The sequence below is a fragment of the Benincasa hispida genome, chromosome 5, assembly GCF_027475165.1.
Source record: "Benincasa hispida cultivar pf3 chromosome 5, pf3_genome.v1.1, whole genome shotgun sequence".
Classification (NCBI taxonomy): domain Eukaryota; kingdom Viridiplantae; phylum Streptophyta; class Magnoliopsida; order Cucurbitales; family Cucurbitaceae; genus Benincasa; species Benincasa hispida.
In genome coordinates this window covers 13,047,183-13,061,165 of record NC_143482.1, presented here as the reverse complement: position 1 = coordinate 13,061,165, position 13,983 = coordinate 13,047,183, and the positions used below count along the sequence as shown (strand labels likewise).

Here is a 13,983-nt window from a genome sequence, read left to right as displayed (position 1 = left end):
AACGAAGGTTCTTATTAGGATTAGTTGATAGATGGAAACTATGTGTAATGACTAGGTTCAAAAAATAGCTTTATATCATTTTCAACATTTCTTTGACATTTAACAAACTGTCATGAGATAATGTATTTATTCGACATGGTAAAAGTGTCATAATATACACTTTTGTGACAGTAAGTGTCGTCACATGACATTTGTTGATTTAAAACATTGTCATAGTCAAGATATTTTTGACAATAAAAAATGACAATATTACAAATTTTTTACAATGAGAAAATGTCAATATATATGTTTTATTAACACTTTTTTTTATTATCGTTAAATATACTCCTATCAGTGCAAAAATATCAAAACTTGATTCAATTATTGACAATGATAATTTGTCACAATACATTTGATATTGATATATTATAATGTTCGTCAATCAATGGTATTAAGATATTGTCATTAAAAAATTAATTATGACAGTTTTATAAAGTGTAGTCAATACTCTTACCTTGAGACAATTATCACAAGAAATAGTTGCGACACTTCTTAAATGTCATGGTACTTCAATTTCTTATAATGACGGCACACTTTACCTTTTTAATACTTAAATTTTTTGTTGCATAGAAACGATTTTTATAATTTCAAACTACAACTTTGAGCTCAAAATAGTCGAAAAATCTTCTCAAAAGAAAATTAAGCTAAGTTACATTAGAAGGTGAGGAAATCAAAAGTAAATCAAGAGTGAAGATTTGTAATATGCCATACAATTAAAAGCTCAAAGTAGGAAAAAGAAAAGATGATAAAACAACTCCTGTGGAAACCCCTCTGGCTCAATCAATAAAAGAGATATCACCATGGGGACTACAAACCAAAAACACTTGTAACTAATTATACTTTTAAACCAAACAATTTTCTGCTCAACATCCTGTAATTTATATATATTTATAGCCCGTTTTATTCCCGCATCGAAGACCGACATTAAAAGGCGTTGGCTTCGGGACCCCATACGTCGAGATTACAAGCTCACACAATGCTTAAGCTGAAGGTTTGTTAAAGAGATTTTCAACGACCTTCCATTGACATAAAGCCTAGACGATCTTCGTTGTCATAGTTTTTCTTCAGAAGCAATTTGGATACTTTTGTGAATTGTTGAGGTCAAAACCTTGTTCATTTAGGCTATGTTGCATATGGTTTAGATGTGTTGAATATGCTGATATGCAACCTCCAATCTGATTGAGATTGTCTTCAAGCTCAATGTCGCCGGTATAGTTCGAGTACGATGAACTTGGAGATATTTCTGTGTGCTCGTACGACTGCCACGGTGTCGTTGAACTCGAGTACTCGTATTGAGGGAAGCATATAGACATAGCTCCTTGTATTTCAGGATAATCCTGCAATAAGGGAAGAAAAAAGTCATTAAAATTAACAAATCAACCTTTTTGTTTGTTTTTTCTTATTGAACAAACTTCACACCTTGGATGAGTCAAGAATCAGATCAGGTGAGATCCATATTTTTTCAGGATCTGTCTCCATAATCGTCGTGCTATACCGAGACATGGGATTCACGTCATATGAAGTTGTCATTGGGTAGGACAAACGACTCTCGATTGCGAGGAAATTGGTTTGAAATGAATTGTCTTCCAAACTATTTGGTAATTCATTTGTAACAACTAGTCTTGTCGATGTAGAATCTTCACTAGCTCCATTGCTCCCAACGACATTCCCTTTTGGTTCTCGTTGATTGTCCTTCTTATGTGCTACTTCATTCTTTTTCACAATACGACACAAAGCAAAAGCACCCTGAAAACATAGATGATCACGCACAAATACCAACCACAAAGTCAATCCTAATTGTCAAACCAAAACAATCCAACATAAACAGGCTATATATATACATGTCATTGCTTCATATATATATATATACACACCTTAAAATTAGGAGTTCCATGAGAGAAATCGTCACAAATTCGATACTCATGCATAACCCAATCCATTCGATCGCCCAAAGGCGCTCGACCGCGATAAAAAACGAGTGTCTTTCGGTATCCCAATACAGAAGATTGGCAGTTGATCTTCCTATCTTTTCCAGTAGCTTTCCAATAGCCAGCTTTAGTAGCTCGATTAGTTCTCGATCCATTCGGGTATTTTCGATCCCGTGGACAAAAGAAAAACCACTCCATATCTCGTTTTGGAAGGAAAGATTTCTCTGTAATCACATTAACCCAATATTACAACATAACAAAAACATAACAACCAAACAAAATGAAAATCCTTCAATTGGTACATAAAAAATGTTTAGCAATTGACATGTCCTTGTTCTTTTCCCCTCAACCTACAGTTAAAAAAGTAAGTAAACCAAAAAAACATAAAGCAATAAAGCCCCACTTTATGACGAATCCAAAGGCATAACAAAATGGTAACAATAAACAATCAAAACAAAGTTAGAAAACAGAGGATTTGAAGTTTGATTTAGAACAAAAGTATGTAAAAATTAGTGATTACCTGGGAGTTCCCAAGGATCAAATTTATATAAATCAATGACAGGAATGACTTCAAGTTCAATTGGAAGTCCTTCAACTTTTCTTTTGAGATAATAACCAACCAATTCTTCATCTGTTGGGTGAAATCTAAAGCCTGGTGGAAGACAACCACTTCCCATTTTTTTGCCACTAAAACTAAAAAAAACACAACACAAGACCAAACTAGAACAAGGAAAAAAACAACAAATTCACTGCTTTTGTTCTTTTTGCTGTTTGGTTAAGTATTGAAACTGTATCTATTGAAAATATGGAAGATCCAAAAATAGAAGCTTTTATCCACAATGTTTTTTTGGTCAAAAACAGAGTGAAATCTCCACAGGTTGCTGCTAATGCACCTGTTCAGTTCAAGAACCATTGTCTGTAAAAATGGAGTTTTTAACTTCTGGGTTTTTGAGTTAACCAAATTCCCCACAAACCCTTTTAATTTCAACTCAAGATTTTGAAAAATGAGGGAAGAAAATTTGAGAAAAAAAGAGGAAAGTTTTGAACTTTTTAATGGAGAAAATGGGTTTTTAAGTTAACCAAATTCCCCACAAACTCATTTGATTTCAAGTCAAGATTTTGAAGAATGAGGTAAGAAATTTTTTATGGGGTTTGTGAGAAAAACATGAAAGTTTTGAACTTTTTCATGTAGAAATGAGTTTTTGGGGTTTGAGAGGGTAAAAACTCAAGGGAAGAAATGGGGTTTATATATAGGCATTTGAAAAAAAAGGAACAAAACATTCTAAGGTTACACCGAAAGTTTTTTTGAGATAACTTGTCTAAGCATCCCCCAAAATTCCTATGTCTTAGGCCCCACCTTTATTTAACTCCAACCCCTTTCACATTCATTTTTGTACATAGCCTAAAACTAAAACATATGTTTTTTCTTCCCTCTCTGTTTAGTACTTTATTTTGTAACGGTTTAGTCGAATTTTAAAATTGATAATGATTTCATTGAGAGCTTTATTATGTATCAATTGAGTTTCTTTTTAGGCTTAGCTCAACGATAATTGACATGACATTTTTCTCTAGAGATCAAAGGTTCGAGTTTTCATCTTTACAATTGTTACACTAAAAAAAATTGAATTTTCTTGATCAAAATTAGTTTGACTCAATGATAGTTGATATAAATCCATTCACTTAAATTTATTGTTCGATCTCTCTTCTCACAATTATGGCATTAAATAAAATTAGTCGTCTTAAAAGTTTAAATGTGAAAGAGATCGAATAACATCGTCTAAAATTTTTGTAACAATATATTGGTTTGAAAACACATTTCGGAAAATATGACATGTCTCTTGTCCTTATTCATTTAATTAATAAAAAAATAGTTGTTTGGAGTGATTAGAGTTAGAGACGTATTTTACCTTTTCTTCTTTTTTTTTTCTTTCTAAATTATATATATATGTTTTTGTTAGCATTAAAATTTATATTAGTTAGCTAAATCTTTTTAACCTCTTACATAGAGGAATATGTGTTAAAATGAATATAATTCAATTAATATAATATTTATATTATCTATATGATACCTTATTTTCTTTTTTTTTTCTTAGTTTTATTAATTAAAATTTCAAATTAATCACCGTATTAATTTAAATCATAATTTTTTATGACGATATCATTTTGAATTCTTTGTTAATGATTTTTAGTTTATAAATAATTTTTTTTTTATCCTCGAATTTTTAAAAATAAAAATTTTCATAATTCTAAATCCAAATCAATTTTGGGAGTGGGGACTAAGGAAATAATTTTTGCTAAAATTATTGTTTTCCAAAAGATTTAAAGAAAAATTATCATGTAATTCTTTTGTTGGTTATAATTGGTTAGCTTTTAAAGTTAGTGTTTCGTCCTATAATTTTGTTAAATTGTTGAATAAAATTTTCTTATCCAACACATTTATTTAAAATGTGTATTATATTTTTCTTTTTACATGGTAAAGAAGAAGGAAGAATAATAAAACTATCATATAACAAAGTTGTCTAATATTACATCTTAGTTCATTTAAAGAGGTTAAAAAGATTTAACAAAGCTAATTCAAGAGTAAGAAACTCATAAGAAACTTAAATGTGACAAAATCATTAAATACTAGAACTTGATGTTTACCACCTTGAAAAAAGTTTTTTTTAGTCAAAATTGCTATAATTTTTCACCACCTTGAAAAGAGTTTTTTTAGTCAAAATTTTCAAAATTCTCCCAAGGTTAAAAGGAAAACTGTAGATTCATCAGATCCTTTAAAGTTGTCAAGTTTAAAATTATCACTTACTAAAAATTTATGGTTAAATAGTTGTTGAAAAGTACATGCATGAATTTCTAACCATTAAAATTAGATGGATGAGTGGCCATTTGAGAGGAAGAAACAAAAACCACCACTTTTCATGAGTGAATCCATTGAATTGGACAAAAAGAAACTGTCATTTTCTTTTCTCTTCATTAAATGAAATTGAGTTTAAATTTCATCACAAATATTTTCAATTCAATCTCCATATAAAAAGAAACTAACACGAACATAACTCATTTAGTATATAATACATATTTTTTTTAGTACAATAATTATGAAGATAAGAGATCAAACCTCTCACCCTTAAAATGAAAGATTATGTCAATTATCACTGAACTAATCTCTCTTTGATCATATAATACATGTTAGTGATTAAGAAGTATGTGGTTTAAATCTTCTCAGTTTCTATTTGTACTTAAAAACATGATTGATCTCACTCTAAGATGAATATTACTATACTATTAGATATGTACAAAGTTTAAAATATCAATGTTGATGAAAATTTCAAGATCTCAAATTTATGAAAATGTAGATGAAATAAGATCGATAACATGTCGATGTCGATAGATATTTAAAAAAATATTAAAATTTAAAATACATATTTAAATTAATAAATAAATAGTTTTACGATTTCTAAACCACTTTAAATATTTATTATTCAGTGTATATACACATTTGTGTCATTTTGCTGCTTATTTTTTATGCTTGATGGATTCCTTTGTACTATATAATAATATTATGACAGAAAGAAACCGACCAACAAAAAAAAAAAAAAAAAGAAGAAAAACGATACAAAGATTTTTGTGGTTTACCAACGATGGGCTAACTACCTCTAATGACAAAGGGAGAAGCAATTTTATTATCGTGAGAAGGATATAATACATAATACAGAGATAATGTATAGGACATTAAGTAAAGAAACCATCAAAACAATAAGATCATGTTATACTACTTGAAACTCTTAACTTTTCTCCTACCCTTTTCAGAAGTAGGAATCTATTCTTGATTCTTTTAGATGTAGAAACTCGTGACATTCTTATTCCTTTCAAATGTGGAACAATAAATACAAGACATTTCAATGAATGAAAATATTGACTCACTTCTCATGTCAATATCGAATCCATGAAAACGAAAAAATGTCGATGAAAATATCAAATAGTATAATGGAAAATTTCTAGTACTACAATAGTACAGAAAATTTTTCATACCATCTCCGCTCATTGCATGCCACAAAAGTAGTATTTAAGAATTATATGGACTCCATGAAATAAATTAATAAATCATTTAATGACATGTCAAATGATGAATGAGGCTAGTATGTATTACAGTAGTATTAGATTTTTTGCATAGTATAATAGGAATAGAAAGATTTGAATTACATATATTTTAATCGTTAATACATCTATATACCAGCTGAGATATGCTCACTTTATGAATGAAAATTTAACATCATAGGATATATGATGTATTATTAAATAGTGTTAGTGTGAACATGTAAAGTTGAAATATGGATCCAAAAGTTAATAGAAATGGTGATATTGAAATAGTTGTTTCTTAGTTTGTGGGTGGGGCCATTTGATAATGTTTAATTTTTTAAATTAAAGTTTTTTTTTTTTTTTCTTTTTGGAGGTTCTGTACTTGAAGTGTAAGTTCAATCCACATCATACTCGAGTCGGACAAATTAACTTTGGCTTATTTTTCTTTATAAGCTTTTTGAAGCGATGTCATTTGAAGGGACCCATAATCCTCCCCAAAGGCCAAAAGAGACAACTCCCTAAAAAGTGTTCAACAACTTTCGTTTTTTTGTGTGTGTATGTATCTTTTCTAAAATCTCTAAGCATGCCCCTTAGTCCAAATTATGCAATGTTTGATGAGAATTAGTCCAAATTATATAATATAGGTGATCCAATGTAAAATAATAGTAAATATGACACAATATTAAATATAATTCATGGTGAAAAATGAATCAACCCTAAATTTATATTTGAGGGAAAAATAGTCCAAAAAGCTAGACACACTCTGACGCTCAAGTCAGTCTCAGATTTGTGAGTAACTTGATAGTAGGAAATAATAAAGGATTTTAGGCATACCTTCGACCAATAACTTTGGTTGTTTATATAGGCTAACAATGCATAATCGATGCTTGGGATCATTGGGCGGTTATACTACCACCACTCGAGGTTGTAAATGATACTTAAGTGTATTACCCACTCAACTCTTCGAGTTCTTTTATGGATCGCTGTTGAGAATCTACACAATTTCAAATACAATCACTATGAGGTCTTCTGAGGTTCTTCATGGGTTTTTTGAGATCCTCTATGGGTCTTGTAGAGGTCACTCATGGGTCCTCCATGTGACTCTAACATCCTCCATGGATCCTACAGAGGTCCTCCATGTAACTCCTAATCCCTACATGGGTCCTTATAGAACCTCCAAGCTAACTCTAAACTCTTTTATAGGTCTTCTAAGCTACCACTAGGCTCTCCCATAGATCATTTGAACTCCCTCTAGGCTCCCTCTCGGTCCTTTAAGCTCACTCTATGTTCTCTCATGGGTCTTCTAAGCTCACTCTAGGCTTTCTTATGGGTTCTCAAAGCTCCCTCTAGATTCCCTCATGGGTCCTTTGAGCTACTCTATCCATAAGCCTTTTATCTTTTTAGACTCTCGGTCTCTGACCTATCTCAATAAATCTACCCATAAAAAATTCTATCTTTACCTATTATTGTTACTTTTAACCATCACTAATAGGCTTATCTATAATTGAGGTCTATCAATAATAGAGTTGAAAATTTTAAAAATTGTTATGTTTGTGAATTATTTATTTGTGTGACATATTTGCAAATATCACAACCAATTTTGCCACTAAAAGAGCGAAAGATTGGGCATCGTAAACCTCTCTCTGCCAATCAAATAAATTTATATTCACCGAACTAACTACCTATACTACCGAGTAACGCAAGTGGTAAGTTTAGAGTCGAACCACAAGGAGCCTAAGATAGAATCTCTCTAAACTAAATAAGTCTTTGAAAAGTAGTAAAAATAGGGGAGGGAGGGTATGGTTTGGTTGATAGGAAAAGTAAATACAGGAATTTAAAATGCAGAAAGTAAAATAGATTGAGCAAGAGAGAGAGCGAACACGAGATTACCTTTATCGATAAAAAGATTGTTGGTCTATCTATGGACCAATTCATCGATTAATCATGCCAATATTCATAGGTTGTCTATTTCTCAAGCCTAATCGAATGCACGAAAATCCGGACAAACTCCTTAAGAAAACCCAATGTGATGTTGATTCCTAATTTAACTAAGTATTGTTACATAAGCATATTTACTTAACTAATCACATTAAACTCTTGGATTGATTAGAATATTAAGTTAAATTGGCCAAATCTAACCTAGTGTATTTTCATTCCTTGGTTTCCTTATCTTTCGCTACTGAGTGATCCTATAATCATAGCAATCGAACCATAGCTATAACTAAAACCTATTACTACTCAAATTTGATGTAATTACGGACATCTAAAATATGCATAGTGTGGGCAAATTAACATACAAGTATTAATGATTAAGTTGTCAATTTAATCTACCAATATATTTATCCTAGACATTCAAGCATATGGAAAGGAAAACAATAAGAAGCAAAAAATCCCAAGAGCATACATCAAAATCTCATAAAATCCATAAAAAAAAAAAACCAACAAACCTTAAAATCGATATCTAGACCTTCAACCGTTCATCAAATTATAATCCTAGTGCCAAAATATACATATAAATCTCAAAATACAAAGAAATTGCATGGGTTTTGGCCAAGAGTGGCCAAAATCAAGCTTAGAGCTCTCAAAATCAGTCTATCTCTCATTTTCTTTAACCTAGAAAACGAAAGAACTTTATATAGAAGGGACAGTTGCAAATATAGACATTAGACCCAAAGTATTAGCAGATATACATAATGTAAAAAAAATTGCTAATATGACCAAAGTTAAATAGTCTATCAGTGATAGACTATACCATTGGTAAGAGTCTATCAACGATATAAATAGATTTCTATCGTTGATAGACTTTTGCAATTTTTTAAAAATGATGTTATACACTTGGTTATTATTCCTAAAAATGCTATCAATTGGAATTACCCTATATAGAAATCGCATTGGTATTACGGCACTACAAGGTTTTGTCGAAGCGTAGAGGGAGAGTTGGATGAGCGCAACACACATTACAATGCACTCTCCCCTTGTGCACATGGTGTCTGTCATGCACATGCCTACGCACAACTTTTCTCTTCGTTGTCACACCAAATTTGGTGCTACTGCCTTTGGGCATCGGGTGTCGACGTTGTTACGTTGTGCACTACGCCTCTAGGAGTATTTTTGTCATTTTTGCTCATTTGAAACTTGGATGCTCTTTTTAGCTTCTAATTACTCCAAATTAACCTGGAATGGCTCATAACGACCAATTATACTTCCTAGGTGCCTGATACCTATAAAAACATAAATAAACACACAAAACACAGTAATGACATTGGAATTAAGCAGAGCGAGATAACACATTTTTAGTATTATCAACAACTTATTACAATTATTATAAAATGTACCCCTAAAGGTTTCTATTTGTTTTTAAAAATATAGTTTTATCTTTGACGTTTCATAAACATTTCTAAACTATCCTAGGGTAGAAAAACGATTAGAATGATTAACAAAAAGTCAATGTATCTAAATGTTCTTCGAATTCTTTCAGATTTAATGTAGGCAAGTGTCCTAGGTATCTTCATGTCATTCCATGTCACCATCACATCAAATTTTGTCCAACATTCTAATAAATTTTGCTTCAATGGTAGTTTTGTAACATTTACGTAAGGTTAAAGATGATATTGCAAAGCTTTGAACATATAGGGATATTTTTTTCAAATAAAAGACAAAGTTCATGGGTATTTGTTTATAGCCTAAGTTCTTTTTTCGAGTTTCCAAATAATATATGAGGTGGAAAATCTATGGCCTCTTAGTCTTAGGTATAGGAATTAACTAGTTTAACGATATGCTTAGGTTGACACATTTAATAGTAGGTTATGTAGGGTTTTTCCTTTTTATTATTATTATTATTATTATCTTTGAATAGTGTGTGAGACCAAGTACTATTAACCCGTATTCACTCACTTGAACACGATTGAAGCAAGAAAATAATCGTCAACCTTCACTTAGAACAACTAATTAAGGCATTAATAATTAAATTTTAATCTTTCCTACCACTTGTTTAATGAACTTCAAAAGGGAAAAAATGATAAATTTTCAATCTTATTATTGTTAAGCATTTTTTAAAAAGGTATAATAGAGGTAAGGAGATTAAAATTACAGATCTTGAGGTTATTAACACGCTTATATGTCAATTGAACTATACTCGTTTTAACATCACTGTAAAGTAGTTATGTTACTTCCTTCAACAAAAAAAATCAATGAGTATGGTGCAAACACCATGTCATTTTTCCTCTTACAAGGTAAAACTCATATTTATAAAATAATATCTAATGAATTCACGATTGAATATTAATAGAAATTGTTGGAAATGCGACCAAAGTCCCAATGTGGTATGATATTGTCCACTTTAGGCATAAACCCTCATGGCTTTACTTTTGGTTTCACCCCAAAAGACCTCATATCAATGAAAATAGTCATTCTCACTTATATACTCATGATCATCCTCTTATCTAACCAATGTGGGACTTTGGTCGCATTCTCAACAGAAATATGAGTTATAATAGTACTATAATTCTCTCATGGTTAAATACGTGTCTTTCTTTATTCACTGTAGGTTTGAATTCTCATTCCTATAATTCTCTCATGGTTAAATACGTGTCTTTCTTTATTCATCGTAGGTTTGAATTCTCATTCAATAATTTATAATATTAATATTCTTATAAAATATTTTATATACTCTATGTAATTTGTACATAAATTAAAATAAATTTAAGGTAACTTCTATAAGACGAATACAAATGAAAGGTTGATTTTTTCCCCAACAAAAACTATGTAATAGGGCCATTGGTGCCACCCCTTTCCTTGAAAAAGAGTTGGGGCAAAAGTTTTTTAATAAAAATTCTTACTTTATGATATATGAATAAATATGAAAACTTGCTTTTGAGAAATTAATTGTTTTGGTAGTTAATCAACCCTTCCTTTACATATTAGGATAATAAGTAGAAAAGGAATGGAATGTTGATGCCTTTAACATCATTTAGTTTAATTATCCTATAAGGATGAACCTCAAAACTATTTATTTAATTTTGTCGGTCCCTTTAGTCCGACTATTTAGATGAAAGTGCTCTATTAGAGTGGATGTTCCTGTCATAATTTTACAATGGACCATGGTTTTTGATTGAATTTGTCAATTTTAGTGTGGATAAGCGTCCTTCGAACTATTACTATTTGACTCGGACCTGTTCTAAGAAAATTGAGGCATTTCTCTATGTCACTAAGTTTTGTGAGTAGTTTTGTGCACAATCATTTATTTGTTATGAAAGGAGTGTTAATTAATATTTGTGTCCGTGGTGCTAATTTACAACTATCTAAAGTTATTTGTCAAGTCATTAAGTTTGATATATTCCTCTTGACACGGTGTTTCTTTTAGGGAGTTATCGTATGGATTCGATTTTTTTTTTTTTTTTTTTTTTAATCAATCTAGAGGTTCCTTTATCTTTTAATTAAAAAAAAAAAGTTTGAAAGAATAATATATAGTTTTATCATACAATATGGAGCTTAAAACTACTTTATATAATATGGTTATATAATATACGTTGCTTCCTATTTTCAAAAAGGCATGGAAATGACGATAGTGAACTTTTCTCTTTTTTTTCTCCTTCATATTTATTTGTTATTCATTTAATGGTGTTTTATAATCCCACTGTAGTGCTTTGTATAACAAAAGTTTGTACCAATTTTCTTTAATGGGCACTAACCCATTTTTATAAGACCACGAATATAGCATAATAAGGGTCAAATAATATAAAATGGAAATTCAAAAAATAATTATAAAGATGTAAAAAGAAATGAATTATTATTATAAGGTTAAATTATAGAAAATTCGCCCTTGACCTTTAAATTTTTTTTTTGATAATACTCTTGAACTAAAAAATAAAAGTTCAAAAAACTCTTGTAGTGTTAATCTAGATTGAAGTCGTTAACAATTTGATTTTTAAAATATATTTAAACTTTCAAAAATTTCACTAATACTCTTAAACTTAAAAAAAAAATCTTACCATTAATATATGGATGAAAATTTTTAATAACCTCACGTTTGAAAAATACCTATGAACTTTCCAAAATTGCATTAATTCCTTTAAGCTCTAGAAAAAAGTTTTAAAAGCTTTTAGTATATGGACGAGAATTGTTTATCTACGCCCTTATCATTTGTCTCTTCTATTTCTCATTTCTTCTCTACTTCAATTTATGATCCAAATACTTTCATATTTTTATTTCTCTTTTTTTCCCTCTCTTCTTCAGTACCCTCTCACCACTCCATCTTCTTTTATTCAATCTCTATTACCCCTTCAATCAAGGTTCAAAGGCTATACATAATAGTTGAGTGTGAGTTAAGACATTATTTTTAAGTTTAACTACACAGAAAAAGATTCATGTTGAGATTTTGGAATGTAATTTTAAGGACAATTAATGGGAAAAAAAACACGTATATTACTAAATTCGTAGCAAATAAGACTTTGTTGATCGATTTTACAGGTCCAATTAATCTATTTGTTGTGATCAGTTAAGAAGGATATCCATAATCAAAGACGATATTTTTTGTCATCCCTTTTTTGTACTTGTGATTCATTCTTTTGCTGAGTTTTGAATTGATCTTTTTGGACAATTTAGGGTTTTTGTAGGATTTTATACTTTGACTGCGAAATGACAACAAAATTCATAGACATTTTTTTTAAGATGCACTAGCGATTTCGTCAATATATTAATGATAAAAATATTTTTGAATTTTTTGTTTCAAAATTTAAAGGTATCCATCAAACTTTATGTAGGAATATATTATTTTTTAAAACAAAATACTAACAGTTTTCATCGAAAACCAACCGTCTTTATTAAATGTCTGATTAAAACTTTTAAAAATTTAAGAATATTTTCAAAACAAAAGTAGACCGCTGGATATATATAATTTAGCCTTATTATAATCCTATATCCCTCCAGGATATATCAATGATATTTGATAGTGTGAATTTTAGAAAAGGCTAAATTTGTAATAATTTCAAAAAGTTGGACAATTTTAAATGAAAATTAGGGACTTCTAATTTTAGAAAAGAAACAAATAATAAAAATCATAATTATCTCTTGTTATTTCCCAATCTAGTAGATATTGTATCAATAGTAATTTGAACTTACTTTAATTGTTCAATGATTTTTTTGTGTTTTTTTTTTTTAATTGGTTTGAGTTTGAGACAGAGGAGAGCTTTCCATGGAGGTTGGAATATAAGAACATGGCAGAGTGGAAGTACAAATTCAGAGATATATATATATATATAAAGGAGTCCAAAGAAAATAAATATAAAACTAGATATTCAATAATTACAAGGCCAACAAAATTTGCCAAAATATATCATCTCTAGCAAATAAGTTAAAAGGTATTATGAATATTATAATAATAAATAGATACTCATTGCTTATTATTTTCATGGTGGTCGCTCTAATCATTCAAATTTCAAAAGAACCATGTAAAATTATGATCACAAAGGAAAAGCTCCCCAAGATAAAAATTCAAAGAGTATTGAAAATAAATTTTTTCGATGCTGAATGACTGGACATTTGTCACGTACCTGTCGTACGTCAAAACATTTAGTTGACTTCTATCAAGCCTCCCTTGGAAAAAGAAAAGAATGTGGAAGTAAATTTTGCATACCAGGATAATGACATATTTTATCCATCCCACATGATAAATTTGGATGTGGCAGACTTCTTTGAATCTCTTGAAGAGAAGATCGGCACAGTTGGTGGAACATCAAATCTATCTTCATGTTTTTTTTAGTAACTTTTGTATATTTTAAGTGTTGTTTTTCGTATTATAGTTATTTTCTTTTTATGAAGAAACATGGATCATTTTCCATATGTTGGGTATTTAAAAAATGAGCAAAGAAGATCTATGTCTGGCAGACAATGCAACTACACACACAATAATTACAAATAAAAAATACTTTTCCAAATTGATAAT

The 13,983-nt window shown here is 29.9% G+C and overlaps 1 protein-coding gene across 1 annotated transcript; it reads right to left on the bottom strand.

The window, feature by feature from the left end:
- Positions 1 to 701: 701 nt before the first annotated feature.
- On the bottom strand, positions 702 to 3,186 carry LOC120069539 (NAC domain-containing protein 71-like). The gene is made up of 4 exons (XM_039021325.2): positions 2,488 to 3,186; positions 1,914 to 2,191; positions 1,459 to 1,785; positions 702 to 1,376 (listed from the first exon to the last, which is right to left on the bottom strand). Exons 1-4 carry the CDS (start codon positions 2,642 to 2,644, stop codon positions 1,104 to 1,106), a joined length of 1,035 nt encoding a protein of 344 aa, XP_038877253.2. The 5' UTR covers positions 2,645 to 3,186; the 3' UTR covers positions 702 to 1,103.
- Positions 3,187 to 13,983: the final 10,797 nt, after the last annotated feature.